This window comes from Vombatus ursinus, unplaced genomic scaffold (assembly GCF_900497805.2).
Source record: "Vombatus ursinus unplaced genomic scaffold, bare-nosed wombat genome assembly UNPS02014812.1, whole genome shotgun sequence".
Lineage (NCBI taxonomy): Eukaryota > Metazoa > Chordata > Mammalia > Diprotodontia > Vombatidae > Vombatus > Vombatus ursinus.
In genome coordinates this window covers 54,523,788-54,539,157 of record NW_020954590.1, presented here as the reverse complement: position 1 = coordinate 54,539,157, position 15,370 = coordinate 54,523,788, and the positions used below count along the sequence as shown (strand labels likewise).

Genomic DNA, 15,370 nt, shown 5'->3' with positions numbered 1-15,370 from the left:
CTTTCCTTCTTGGTCTTCAAACACTGTGATGCACCTTTAGGATGAAAAAATCCCCACAGAAAATTTAAACTTCATGTAGTTTGGTTCACTGGTTTCCCTGCCTCATATCTTTCTACACTCTACTATCTTCCACTTGCTGGCAGTGTTATTTTTTTCTAAAAGCATATATTATACCCCTCAGCTCCAGGAACTCCAGTGGTTCTCTCTAGTATCAATTATAAACTCATCTGTTTGGCATTTAAATCTCTTCATTGCCAGTGTCCCTTCTGACCTTTTCAACCTTACTCATCTCCATGCATTCTACAATCCAGCTTGGAGAATGCATATTTGCGGTTCCTTGCACATAATACTCCCTGTTTCTTTTCCATGCCTTTGCACTGACTCAGGTCTCATGCCTGGAATGCTCTTCTCCTTCTCTTCAATCTCCAAGTTTCCCTGACTTCCTTCAAAACTCAGCCTAAATCCCACCTTCTATAGGAAGCCTTTTCTAGTTCTCATAGCTTTTGATTCCTTCCCCTTTCAGATTACTTTCATATAATCTCTATACTACTCATATGTAGCTAAATATGACATGTTGTCTCCTCTATTAGAATGTATTCTGCTCGAAAGCATGGATTATATGTTGTTGTTGCCTTTCTATCTCTAGCCCTTAGCATAGTGTCTGACTGTTGGTGACTGACAATAATGGTGTCTTGCAATCTAGAAAGACTAAGGACGTAGTGAAAGAAGAGAAATTCATGAAAAAATTTCTTAAAGCAGCAACGTGATGTCTAGAACATAATGATATGGTTAGACAGAAAACTTTCCCTAGGTGTTTTTCTTCGTTAATACACGCATCTTTTCTTCACATCAACTGTTTGGTTTCAGTAGGATAGAGAAAAGTCTTAATGCTTTTAATAACTGGTCATCATATATGCTGGGTGGCCATAACTGACCTTCAGGGCCGAGGTCCGAAGATCAATGATGTTCATTTCAGCTACCCCACCTAACATCTTTGTTTTATTTTGTTTTGTTTTGTTTGTTTACCTTTTCTTGACAGTAGAAGAAAATGAGGCAGAGGACCATCAGGAAGGTGTAGGACAGACGGCCACACAGTCTGGTAATGCTGCATTCCTTCATTAGTACCTGCTTGCCATTTTATAATAGTGTGCAATTTATGTTCCCTAAGTGTGTTTTTATCTTATGGGGATTCAACCTCAAATGTATTTCTGGAGCCAACAAAGGAAAAATGAATAATTCCACACATCAATTTCAGGGTACCAAGATTGCTAGTGCTTTCCTGAAAGGGAAATTGTTATTTTTTCGAAGCTTTAAGGTGATATGTTTTTCCTTATTTTTCTAACATGTTAAAGTAAGACCAGCAAAATACATTTGAAAACCCTTAAAGGGGAAGGTCTGATTTAAATAGGCAACAGATTAGTTTGGTTTTTAGGCAAGGGAATTCTAAATATGCCAGCAAAAATTATAAGACTAGACCCTTGTACAAATGTGGACCTTTAAAAGCATACTCTGGGCAGAAAGAGTTATAGCTTGGTGTGAAGTACTCATGGATGAAAGGATTGTCAATGTGCTATCTATTTCTGGTAGTAACAAAGGGAATTTTCCCATATATGTATAATTCATTGATTTAGCACACATTTTTTGAGTTCCTACTATGTGCTCAGTGCTAGATTGTAATGATTTTTAAAATATAATACAAGGATAAGAATAAACATCCATCAGTATCACAACATGTGGAACATATTTTAATAACTAGACATTCTGTAAGAAAGAAAGGCTGACCAAAGCGTGCTTAGGCATCCAATTTCAAATGTTTTGATTTGTTTGTTTAGTCTTTATGCAGTGGATATGATTGGATTCGCTTCAATATTTCATCAGTTTTTCATAATAAAATAATATATTTTAATTTGAGAAAAATGTTTTATTTCTAACACAAGACATTGTGAATACATTTCCTTAAGTCTTTATGTTTTTCACAGTTAGGTCGTTAACTTGCTCTTCAGGAATTCACGGAGACTTAACCGAAGGTTTGCTTTTAAGCAGAATATTCTGTGTACTTTTTATTGGCAGTTCTCTGGACCTGTTCCAACGGTATTAGTTGATTCAAGGTTGAGCATTAATAAATGCCATGGTTGTTTAATTTGGTGAAAAGCTGGCTATGACTATAGAATCGACTTAGGAAATGGTCCAGTTTTAACATTGCACGTGTGTCTAAGTCTGTGTATTTTAGTTCATTCATCTCTTGCCAGTTTTTGTTACAAAGTAGTCTTCTTACCTTCACATATTTACATCACTCCCTCTATCTCAAGTTCTTCCACCGTTATAAAAACTGATTCTGGATTTTAGGTAGGGGCTGATGATTGGAATTAACCAGGAATAACCTCCTTTCTGTCTTCTGCAAGGGGCAGAGAAGGCCTGCCCTGTGTACATGTTGCCAGAAGTTTTTATAGTAATACTTTGTATCTAAGCTCTGGCTCTTACCATTAAATGTGCTTTTTATAGAGTACCAAGTTATAAATGTAGTGCAGCTACGGCATATTAATCTTACTGCAGAGATTTAATGAGGCAGTTGTTTTGCGATGGACACTATTGGGAGCAGAGAGCGACAGAGTTTTACTTTACCACTGAGCTGCAGAAATATTCCTTGCCTGGTAATAATTATAACCACATGATCTCTTAAGTTTTCCTTTCTTTGGCCAGTGCTTTTCCATGCGAAAGTGGCTTGGAAGGAGGTCCATTACAAGGCAGTGAAATGGATTAGAAATTGGGCTGTTTTCTCAGTAGTTTGACATTTTAGCTCTGATCAGGCATGGATCCTTGTTGCACAGAGAGAAATATGTAAGATGAGTTTCAGGAATACAGATAGTCTTTGCCAGTCCACTGAGATGGCTTTTAGATATTCATTACTTTTACTTGACTTTTATATAGGTTATAAAAAGTAAATGTGGTGAAACCTCATTTTTACATGGACAGAATAGAATTTCTGCTACTCGGCCTTAAACTGATCCCACACTTGAAATTAATTGAAGTCCATGGGTTTATTGCCTCCAACTCTTTTAAGCCAGGGCAATTTTTCATTTTCCCCAAAGTTGTGGTTTTATTAGACCAAGTTAACAGCAATAACATCTCTTATGTGGAGGAGGAGGAGGAGGAAAAAAAAGGAAAAGGAGAAGGAGAAGAAGAGGGAAAATCCCACCTACCAGAATACAGTAATGGGAAAATCATACCTCTTTTTAATTTCCATTTATAAATTATGCTAAAATGGTCAGTAACAGAAGAAGCCATTCATTTTTTACTGTGTTCACAGCTGAATTTACTTCTGTTCCAAAATCAGGCCTCTTTTGTATTTTGGCTAATTATTCCTTGAATCTTTGCAGATAGGTCAGAAAGGAAGAGGTGAAAGATGAGTTTTATGTGTATGTTACCTCCCCTGTGGTGGTCTTTGGCAGTGTTTGTGGTAGATGATTGGGACAGAGGGATGGTAGGCTGTGCCCCATGTCTGTGGCAGTGTTTGTAGTAGGCAAGAACTGGAGGACAGGAGGCATTCACTAGTTTTAGATGTAGAAGGAGTAACATTTGAAAGCGTAAATAAATTTGATGCAATGAATAGAGTGGACATGGAGTGAGGGGTTAGGGTTAAACATACAGTCAGTAAGGCTGAAAGAAGGAAAGAGAAAGCCAATTAGGATGGATAGCATAGTAATAAAATACTTTTTATGTTAAGATCTCAAAGGGCTTTATAAAAACTACATAATGAAGGCTCTGTGCAATTACTGAAGTGTAGCTACCTCTGGGAAAGGAGGTTGATTGTCATTTAAAATTGCCCCAAATCTTTCCAAATGATAGTGACAGAGGGGGGAAAAGCCCCAAGCAAACAAATCCTAAAGATATTTTGAACATACATGCGAGAGTCTTTATGAAAACGAAGGATGTATAAATCCAGTTACCAAGAAAGTGGCTGAGACTTCAAGAACTCATTACATCAAGGCATCATAGGCTATAATCGAACCCATCTCCCAGAGGGTCCCACTTAAGTGTTGACCTAAAAACAAATTCGGCAGTTGGCTGGAGCATGCATTCTAAAGTTGCAGCAGAAGTGAATAAGCTTGACTGACTTAGGTCCCTGTAGGGTTATATCTGTAAACGTAGAAGTGGAAGCAAAAAAACAAAAAACAAACAAACAAACAAAAAAACCCAAACATTTCTTATTACTCTTAAAATGCCCCTAATTTTAATAACTGGACACTCTATAAGAAGGGTTGACCAGAGGAATTCTTTAGGGCCAGTGCATCCAATGTCACATGTTTTGATTCATTTGTTTTGTATTTATACAGTGGGTGTGATTGGATTCTTTTCAAGTGTTAATATTCTTGAATAAGAAATATGAGGATTTCTGCTTTTTTTTTTCCTGTCCTGATACAGCAGTCAGACTCTATCCTTATTTTAAAACAAACAAGTCTGTAAACTTTATGTGTAGCATTTAAATACACATGTTAAAATTCAGACTCAGCACCCATATTTCCCTGAGTGCTGTCAGTTTTATGAGATGAATCTGGGAGTTCAAGCTAAACAACTCGTGTATGCAGTGTGTACACATGCTGCCTTCCAAAAAATGTTAAAAGGTGCTGGGGTCAGGCTGCAATAGTTAAGATAGTTATTTCTTTTCCTGAATTGCTCTCTAGCCTGGCAGTATTTTAAAGCATTTGGTTAAAGCCTGTAGAGGAACTTGGGAAGTTTGCCTGTTTATAGCTTCTGAAATTCCAGATGAAATATCAGAAATGAGTATGGGGCACCTCCATTAGGCAGACAACATAGAATCACCTCTGGAAAGTAAAAGTACAGGTGGCAGCTTTTACAATTTGAAGGCATTTAGTATGTTTTTGCCTCAAGAAAGTTATTTCTACAGGATTTTTCCTCTCTACCTGCTCCCCTTCTTCTTTATCATCATGAAGTAATCATTGCTTATTCTAACATTTACATACAGTATTATGTCACGTACTGTATTAAAACAAATTGAAAATACCCTCTAGTTGTTTCTTCATTTTGATACAGACAACAGGTAAATGATTTGAATAATACCTTTCAAATAGCAACTCCACCTAAATAATTAACTCGACTAATTCAGTTTAAAAAATAAAGTGCTTTTGTTTTTCATACTGTATTTTCTTTGAGGTAAACTCTTATCAGTTTTCATGATCCAAAAGATTCTTGAATGTTAAAATTTTATTCTTATTGATACATAGGTGGATTTTAGACATGTGTGAATCATTTGGGGAGTGGTGGTCTGGCTGCTATTTATTGCAGTTAGAGAAAAGGAGTTTGCAACAGCTGCAGGAAAAATGGGAGGGCTTTACATGAAACTCAGTGTGACGAGTGGCATTGCATTAAAGACAAGGCAGCTGGAGGTATCGTTTTCAGGGTAAAGGGGGTTGTGATGAGATTGCATCGACTTCTCCACAACAATATTTTGTAAGAGGATTTATTGAGATTTTTGTGAATGTTTGATGAGAACTTACCAATAATCTCATAATCAAATTGTGGAAAAAAATCTAGGTTTGACTAAAAATAAACTTGAACCATGCACATTCTTTATAATATTGCTTGATTTCTTATTTAAATAAATATACTGTAACTCTCTCAAAAAATGTAAATACAATTACTACTTAGCTTGTACTTAATTCTGAAACACTATTTGTTTATAACTTTGGAGAGTGGTAATAAAAGAAAAAAGCAAAATTGTGGATAGTTAAATCACTGAATTGTATGTCCTAGCAAAAATGAATACAAGTTTTTCTGCATATTAGTCATCTGCAAGGGAAAGTGGTGTCATGGAAATAGATGGGAATAATATTCCATTATGAAAAGAAAATGACTTCCATCAACATGTTGAGTACCTGTTATATACCCAGTATTGTTTCTTCTTCATTATTCAGATGTGTGTTTGTATTACTGACTTTTCAGAGAAAATGAAAATGGTATGGATTATAAAAATGTTTAACCAATCCAACATTAACATTTCCAAATACAGTGATAGCTGGTTACAATTTACTACAGTTTTTTTTTTTTACTACCATCGTTTCCCCCTTCCCCCGACCTTTTTTTTTTTTTTTGTTAGCACAGCAAAAGCAAGAGAAACTTTGCTAAATGTAGATTCTAGTTTGTATATATAAGTACATTTTGTTGTATGGTGGAGTTTATTTTTCTACCACTGTCTGGCAAATAATAGGGTGACTGTGTGTTTTGACCAGTTTATGAGTAAAGGTCAATTTCATGCCTATGGTAATTAGCTGAGTTTATTCTAGGCTTTTGGCTAATTCTGGTAATTTTCCGTGAAACAGTATGTTTAACTGAAAAGTAATTCATTCTTAAGCATGCTGGTTTTTTCTTTTCATTGGAGACTATTCAATTTTAAAGGTGATTTATTCTTTTTCTTTATGTTTGTATTTTTAAAAGTGCTCAGTATCATTCTATAGCTCTGATAGACTTTACTAAATTAAACATGGAGTATGGAAGGGGTGTTTGAATGGGGAAGTGGGAAGACTGCATGGTAGTGGTGAAAATAAGGTACCTTGCCAAAACAAGAATAGGAAAAAAAAATCTTTAGGAAAGAATATCACCTCTGTTTATTTGGCAGCAAAACAGGCAGTGATCATGTTCTGTGACAAATCCAAGGAAAAGGCCATTTCTGACCTTTTGGTAGCAATACAATTTTAAAGAAATTTGGTCTTTGATGCTCCAAAGTCACAGACTTACTTTCCTTTCAGACCCCAACTGTAAATTAGAAGACAAGACAGAAGATGGAGATGCATTAGATTGTAAGAAAAGGCCAGAAGATGGGGAGGAGTTAGAGGAAGATGCTGTGCACAGCTGTGACAGCTGCCTCCAGGTGTTTGAGTCGCTGAGCGATATCACAGAACACAAGATTAATCAATGTCAACTGACAGGTAAACAATACTTATCACTTCGTGTCTTCTTATTCTGTTGTTCTATTTCTGATTTTTCCTGTTCATTCTTTTGTATATTTCCCCCCTTTGGAGATGTTTTACTCCCACACTTGAATGCCTTGGTAGGGCTAGTGATATTTAGGGCATAAGATGCCCATTTGTAGCAAACTCTGGAGCAAACTTGTCTTTAGACTTTGAGTACATGTAGGGAGTTTTACAGTTGAAGTTCTTGTGTTCAAACCGTATTTCAATAATCTTGAAAACAGAAATTATGTTGTTGTTATTGTTTTCATATTTGCATCCCAAGTGCCTAGGTACCTAGAAGGCACTCAATAAATGAAATTGATGATGAGATACTTTTTTTCGGCTATGCCTAATTGAAGCCATCTGAAATGTATGTACTATAGCTGTCATTTTAGCAATGCTCTCAGTCTGCATACCCCAGTTATATGGGTGTCAACTTTTCTAATAAATTCTAACTTTATCATCATAATAATATTGTGAGATAAATAGGCAAAGTATTACCCTTATCCACATTGTACATGTGAGGGAGTTGAGGCAAAAGCATGTAACATGTTTATTTGCCCAATCTGGCAACAGAGCCAGTATTAAAATTTAGGCCTTCTCACTTGTAGCCCAGTACTTGTTCTAGTGTTTTAAAGTTTCCTTTCTGAAAAGTCTCATAATAATTCACTGTGTGGATATTGGTGGGATATGTTAAATCATTTCATTTTACTTTTAATATTTGAAGCTGGCAGATAGTATTATAGATTTTTTCAAGTACCAAGCTTCTCTTTGGCTGCAGCAGGCATCAGATACAGTCAATAAATACACTGTAGACATTGCCAATACATATTTATTCCATTGACATCATTGAATACATGTTACACCATGTAATATTTTTAAAAGGTCCTGCTGAAAGCATCATGCACTTCTATAGATCCTATTTTTAGTGAAACATTTTGTCCTAATAAAGTAATTCAATAGTTACTTTGGTCAGGTAAATAAAGTCCAGCTTACAGCTAGATAATGCTTTACGGTTACACCACACTTTACATACATTGTCTTATTGATTCTCACAGCAATCCTGATAGCCAAATAATATTGCTTTTTTTCCTTTATGAGGAAATGTGTCTCAGAGAAGTCAAGTGACTTAGCCAAGGTCACACAGTTAGAATCTAATCTAGATATCGCAATTTCACATCTATTTTTTTTCCCTACTGTATTTGGGAAGTTGCTTAAATTATTGTTAAAGACATAGTAATCTGAAAAGTTGTCCAGGAAATGCTGTGGTAGAATATTCTACCTTACAGAAAAAAATAACTTCCTATCATATTAACTTTATATTTAAGAGGATAGCCCTAAATCACTACTTTGATCACTTAATTATCCTTTAAAATGTTTTTATTGAGTGTCTGCTCTGTACAAAACAGGTGTTTGGTCCTGTGGGCATAAGATATGGTCCGTACTCTAAACGAGTATAATGATTAAAAACAGTAATTGCTGAATTATTAAATACTTTTGTGCTGACTTAGCTTATGCAGAAGATGTAGTTTCTAAGAATGATGGAGAATCATTCATTAAAATGTTTGATTTTATGCTGTTCTTATGGGTTCTTTAGGATATATGCATATATATATAGATGTATATCTATATATTTTTATTAGTGTTCTCTCTACTATTATGGATTGAAACCACTCTAATGACTGAATGGGTTTTATTATGATTTGCTGTGACTAAAACTGTTCATCACCTGGACAGTTTTCTTGCAAATTTAGCTGGAATGGCCCTCAAATGATAGCCTGGACCCATACTCAAAGCCTTTGCAGCTTGGTGTGACCTGTCATAGCTAATTTCTCATTTATTTAGTAGCCTTTACTCTAGGCACCTCCTTGCCATAACAGGATGCTGAAGTTGTGATGATGGTAGTGATTGAGAGTCCTCACAAATTAAGCTATTTATTACTGCCTTAGTTGAGGTGTAATGCAGCATCTTCTGCATAAGAATGCTTATGTTGAACACAATTCAATATCTTATGTATGAGGATGAAGTGATGTTCAGAATTTGATGGACATTGGTCTATCACTTGTGCAGAATGATTGGGTCTAGATAAAAACTTTGGGGAGGGGTAGAGAATGGAAATAGACCAGAAGAGGAGGAACCGAATCTGAAGAAAGCAGCGTCATCTAGGGTCTAAATACTGTCACCCTTTGTCAGCCAAAGGGAAATCTTTGTTTAAGTCCAGAAATGTTTGGGAAAGATTGAAACCACTTACTGAAACATTTCAATTGCTAAAGAAATATGACTCTTCTCCTTGGTTGAAATGTTTTTGGTGAAAGATTTGACCTTTCCAATTTTCTATTTTGCTTTATGTAGGTAGTTAGATTTCCTCAACCTCACTCCTTCTGACTGACTAAGGTGCTCTTTGTGGCCTCGTCTGAAACATATTTTGTTTTTTCTTTTCTTTACATTTTCCATTTCTGATTTTTTTTTTACTGCTTGCCTCTTTTTATTTTTCCTTCTTTGTGATTTTCACAATCATCTTTGCTACTTTTAGTATACAGACCAGACACATTGTTTTTTGTGTTGTCTTCCATGTATTTGCAGTCCTTGTTATCTAGATTCCCCTAGTTTCCCCTCTCCCTACTTCTTTTCACTTTTAAGTTCTCTTAATGTTTCTTCACTCCTTCCCATGTACTCTCTTATTTCCCCTGTCTGCCTTATAACCCTTTCTTATGCCTCTTTCTTCACAGCCAGAACAAGGCATGAAACTTCTTTGCTGAACATTACTTTGGCAAAGTGGGCCATTCTGATCAGTGGCCTGACTAACTCTAGTTGTGACTTTAGTGTGGAAATAGCAAGAAAGGGATGTCTGAGCTGTTGCTGTTCTCCAGACTGTCAGAAAATTCAGGCATGGTTTTTGGTCTGATGATTCTTAATGTTTGTTTCCAGGATGGCTCTGTTATAGACATATTCCTGGACTCAACCAGAATATTATATTAGTATAATTCTACTCATTTTATTATTTTGTGGGTGTTCTTTTCCAGTGGTGAATTGAGCCCCTCTTTATAAACATTTCTCTCTCAGGTAGTCTTAAGAGTAAGCCAATAACTCAAAGAGTCCATTCTGGTGAATATTTTGCATCAGTTGACTACCTAGGCAGCTGGTGGCACAGTGGATCTGGAGTCAGAAATTAGAATTGGACTAATTCTTTTTGATTTGCACAACAATCCTCAGAGCCAAATAAATATTGCTATTCCCATTTCATGAGGGATTAAGGCTCAGAGAAAGTAAATGTTCAAATCTGGCCTCGGACACTTGTTAGCTTTGTGACCCAGGACACTTCACGTAACCTTTATGTGCCTCAGTTTCCTCCTCTGTAAAATAGGCATCATAATAGCCACTATAAAGGCACTTAATAAATGCTTATTTCCTTCCTTCCCTTCCATTGGAGCTCTGTTCAATTCTGGCAGTGCATATAGGAGTTGATCTGGAGCCGTCCAGGTATTGGAGAACAGGTCAAATCTGAAGCAGGTCCTGGCTCCATATTATCTCCATCATGAAGGACTCTTGGAAGTGCCAGATGTTGTCATTGCATTCAGATCTGTTTAGAGTTCACCAGGGAGTCCTGATGTGCTCTGGAATGAACCTAGTTTTCAAACTGATCCTAGAATCCTCCTATTAGTACTCAGTAAGTTAGATACTTAATACCTGGGGCTGGGTAATATGTTCTGGAATTGGTCAGAAGTAGAGAAGCAGTAGAAATGGTATCTCACATTTATATAGTACCTGACAACAGGACTGTCTTCACAATCACCCATTTTACAGTTGAGTAAACAGAGAATCACCTTAGTTAATTATTACCTTGTTCTTACAAACTTCATAGGCAATTTTAGCTCTGGCCTGACTTAAGGGAAGTTTGGTCTTATGGAATATTCAAGTTAGAAAGGATCCCCAAAATCATCTAATCCAAATGCCTCATTTTACAGGTAAGAAAAGTAAGATATGTTATGGTTGCATGGCTTGCTCTTATGTCAGAGCAACTTATAGCTTAAACTCAGGTTGTTTCACTCAAAATCCAGTGTTCTTTCTATCATTCCACCTCACTGACTCTCAGTAGACTGAAAATGGGAGACCTGGGCCATAGCTCTGTCACTAACATATGGTGTGACTTTTGGCACTAATAGTAGTTAACTTATAGCAATTTAGGGTTTGCAAAGCACTTTAATAAAAGAGACTCTTTTTTGAAGCTTACAAAAACACCATGGTGTAGACACTAGTACTACTCCTTTCCCTTTCCCCCATTTTATAGATGAGGAAACTGAGTTTTACATACTTTAAGTGACTTGCTCATAGTCACCCAACTAGAAAAGATTCAAGGCAGGAATTAAATCTAGGTCTCTCCTGAGTCCAGGTTCAAGCTATGTTTGCTACACTAACCATTCCATGCCTCACTTTGCTTTTTTGTAAAATGTGGCAGTTGGATTAGATGATCCATAAGGTCCCTTCTAGCCCTAAGAGTCCATAAGAACAGGCATCTTTTGAGGTAGACTGGAATTAAAATAACTAAATTGGTCTTTTGGATTTGGAGGGACGGGATGATATTCACACAGGTGAGTTCTGCTCTTCTTGGGGCTAATGATACAGCACTTCTCTGATCTCCTCTGCATCATGGGCAAATAAAATCTGTGTCATTATCGCTTAGGGGGTTTGGGGGAAAGGTACATGGTAGAAATAAAATGATACTATTCAAAAAGGTAGATGGAAACCACCTGTATTTCTTTGCTAGCTTTGCTCTCTTGCACCAGAAGGGCCAAGAAAGCAGAGAAATGAGCACCCTGATGCTTAGGGGTTTTTGGATTCAGAAGACACATTATTGAAATATATATTTAAAGAAGAAAAAGCATGGAGAACCTCTCATTTTACTAATCCACAAACCCTATCATTTCTTACCAGTCCTTGTAGGGGGTGAGGAGGATGGGAAGCTGGAAGGGTCTCATCACACTTCTCAGCAAAGATTTAATAGCAGGGTGCTATGGTGAGGGCTGAGAATACTAAGGCTTCATTATGTTTACAGAACAGACTGTGAACTAGCATTGTAAATCATCAAAACTAAGCTACCCTTACCAGGATAAATGTCTAATCGTTTATTTAGTTATGTTGTACATTGTTTCTTTTGAGTCTTTTTCCCTTTCTTTTTCTATGTTGCAAAAATCTGGTCATTCAGAAAAGATGCGTTCAAATTGTTAGTGTGACAAGCCTAGGTATTAAATGTGGAAATGAATTCGTGCTGTTTTGTAAAGTAGTGACTGCCCCTCTCAATGACTACACTTGTAAAGATGTTGTTGATGGGGGACGTTGACAGGTACAACAGACCAATATTGATATGAAGAGGTTTATTGCATGTGTAACAGTACAATTATATCAACAAGTGGTACTGTAGGCAGTTGTTTCTTCAGTCAGTCAACAAGCATATAGTAAGTGCATACTATGAGCCAGACACTTTATAACTTTGCACATAATGACTCAGGCCACTATATGGTTGCTTTTTGTATAGTGCATGACATTATATGCTCTTTGCAGTTAGAAAAATTCTTGTATATTTTGTGCAGATTGTAGTCGATTGAAAATTGTAGTCAACTGCCAAAGAACTAGCAAAAATAGAACATTTTTATACAGTCACATTAAATTAAAGACAGGGTGTCTCTACTTAGAAATCAACAGATCAAGGGCCCTAAAATAGAACCTGAAGTTCTACTGGCACACTCAAATATATTTTCATCATTATAAGGACTTATATTTGACAATTGTTTTCTAAGTTCTCTTCTCCAACCCCTCTTAATTCTTATGTCTTCCCTCAATTATTTCTTATTTATCTTGCATAGCACTTGCTCTGTGTGTGTGTGTGTGTGTGTGTGTGTGTGTGTGTTAATTTCCATGTTGTCTCTTCCATTAGATTGTAAGCTCCTTGAAGGCAGGAGCTATCTCTTACTACAATTTGTATCCCCAGGGCTTAATACAATGACTGGCACATAGTAGGCATTTAATAAATATTGATTGATTGATTGAAACCCACAGTTTCTTTAAATTCCACGAAAAGAATGGAGTATACTTTTAGATGAAAGTTAATAAAACATAAAGTATCAGCAATGATTATTCTTTTTTTAATCCCTCAAAATTCTGCCCCATTTTTTACTATTAGAATCTTAGCTCAGGACTTCTATTGTTGTTTTTTCCCTCCAAGACAGAAAAGCAGGCAAGTTAAAATCTGAAAAGTTCTGTTTAGGGATTGCAATTCATCTATAGATTCCATTCATAAATTCATTCTTGAAAGAATGTCCACATCAGAATTCCCTTCTGGTGTTAGTTTTCAAGAATGAGGTGGGACTGATTATGTCAATTTATTAGTCAGTTAGTACCCTGAATCTATTCACCTTCCTATTTATCTACAGAAAAGAAAAGTGATTATCCACAATTGGTTCTAACTTCTAGGCTTTTGGCTGAGTGAACTTCTCTTTCCTGTTTTGGAGGAGGGAATCATTTGAGTCTTACTCTGTCATGAATACTTAGTAATTTTCAAGTTTCCAACTTTATAGTAGTAATTTTTTATTGAAATTTAGTCTATACCTCTTCTCTTAATGTTCTTGGTATTACATCACCTAAAAAATAAGGTGTCAGTATAAAAGCAACACATTTTTGTGCCTGTTAATTGCTCAGAATTTCTACCTGTTCTCAGTTTAGGAAACTAGGATTTATGAAAGGGATCTATTAAAAGATTAACTATCTATCTATCTATCTGTCTGTCTATCTATCTATCTATCTATCTATCTATCTACATTCACTTTCTGTATGACAGATGATACTGTATTAAATATTTAACTTGAAAACTCTGACTTAAGAGAAACAGGCTTTATGCACAATTTTGCCACTACAGTATATATGTTTTTAATTCATGTTTTAAGTTAACTAAATGGTGATCCATCAGTTTTTTTTTATCATTCTATAGGCAAAGTTTTGAAAATGATGTTACTATGGGATAGACTCTCCTTTGTATCAGAATCCTTATTAATCAATGTCTCCATTCAATTTTATTTTTATAAAAAATGAACTTAGGTGGAAAATACCATGAATTAGTGATATAATTACTTAAATTACTTTCTGTACTTTATATTTAAATTTGTTTTAATTGCCATCTCCAAATAGTAAAATAGAAATTAGAGGAAATGAACACTATTAATATGTGTATAAGTTAAGATTGCAGGTCTGATTATCCATGGTATAATGTATTTAAATGAATCTTTATCTCATTCTTTATTTTTAATATTGTAATGGTAATGGTCTAATTCTTTGCTTTTGTTTCATTTCACCCCCACCAAAACCCAGCCCCCAAAAGTAACTGTAACTGGAGTATAGGATTACAGATCTCAACCTAGAAGAGACCTTGAGTTATCTAGTCTTAGCCTTTCATTTTACAGATAAAAAAGTTGAGGCCTAGAGAAATTAAGTGTTGTCTAAGGTCACACAAGTGACTAATTGCAGAACTGGGATTATTAGTTTAATATCCTCTCCACTGGACCATGATGTGTCCAGTTTCTATATCTTTTGCCTGTCATTGACGGTGTTGAAAGCAATCTCTTTGTCCCCATGTCAAACTGCAAGCATGTATACATTTAGGACTTAATTAATTATTAATTATGTAGAGGAAATGTACCTTTGTGATATAATGAAACAAATAAAAATGTGCTTCCTTGGTGCTGAAGCCTGTAAACTTATTTCACGTGTTGGTAGCATGTCCTTTCATTGGTATGTAATTCTGTGCACTTGACAGCTCTGACACATTCTTCCTTTTAAATATGAAATTCAGTGTAATAATAACAAACTAATTAAGATATTACACTATTAAACTTGAAATGACTTGAGATAATTGTGATGTCTGTGGTCAACTTAGTTGTTTCAAAATAGTTAATTGTTAAAGAAAGCTATTAAAAGTGCCCCATTTCCACATCTTTCCTTTTGTGCTAAGTGACAAGGGATGTTATCTTTGGGGAATGGTCCTGGTGTCACAGAGATCTATGACCTCTTAATAGGCATCCAGAGGAGAAGATGGGAATCATTCTACTAAGTGCCCTTGGGACTTAGTCCCTTTAAACTTCAAGGAATAAGACTGGAACTCCTCAACTTTTCCTTTCTTTTAGCTTTACCTTCAGGGGGAAATTGATCAATTAGAGGTGATTATTCCACAAACTCTGAGCCCTTTCTCCTTCTGTGTTGCCAGAGTAGCTTCTCAAAGTTTAAGGAGATTTTCTCCTGGGTAAATGAATTCAAGTAGATTATTAGGATAGAAATCTTTGAGCACACATTAAAAGTGCTAAAAATGAATTTGGACCTGAAAGAATAGTTTGGGACAAAAAGTTCATAAGAACCTG

The 15,370-nt window shown here is 35.8% G+C and overlaps 1 protein-coding gene across 5 annotated transcripts in view; it reads left to right on the top strand.

The window, feature by feature from the left end:
• LOC114053706 (zinc finger protein 521) overlaps positions 1-15,370 on the top strand; it is a 343,123-nt gene that overhangs the window by 30,226 nt on the left and 297,527 nt on the right. For 3 of the 5 annotated variants that reach the window (XM_027876836.1, XM_027876835.1, XM_027876834.1), the window contains one exon: positions 6,765-6,944. Coding sequence is in view for 4 of the 5 variants with exons in the window: in XM_027876835.1 (XP_027732636.1) it covers positions 6,765-6,944 (180 nt within the window). In the remaining variant the exon portion in view is untranslated. Of the gene's footprint in view, positions 1-1,042; positions 1,100-6,764; positions 6,945-15,370 lie in introns of all 5 variants that reach the window. The other 2 variants (XM_027876832.1, XM_027876833.1) reach the window with 1 other exon arrangement.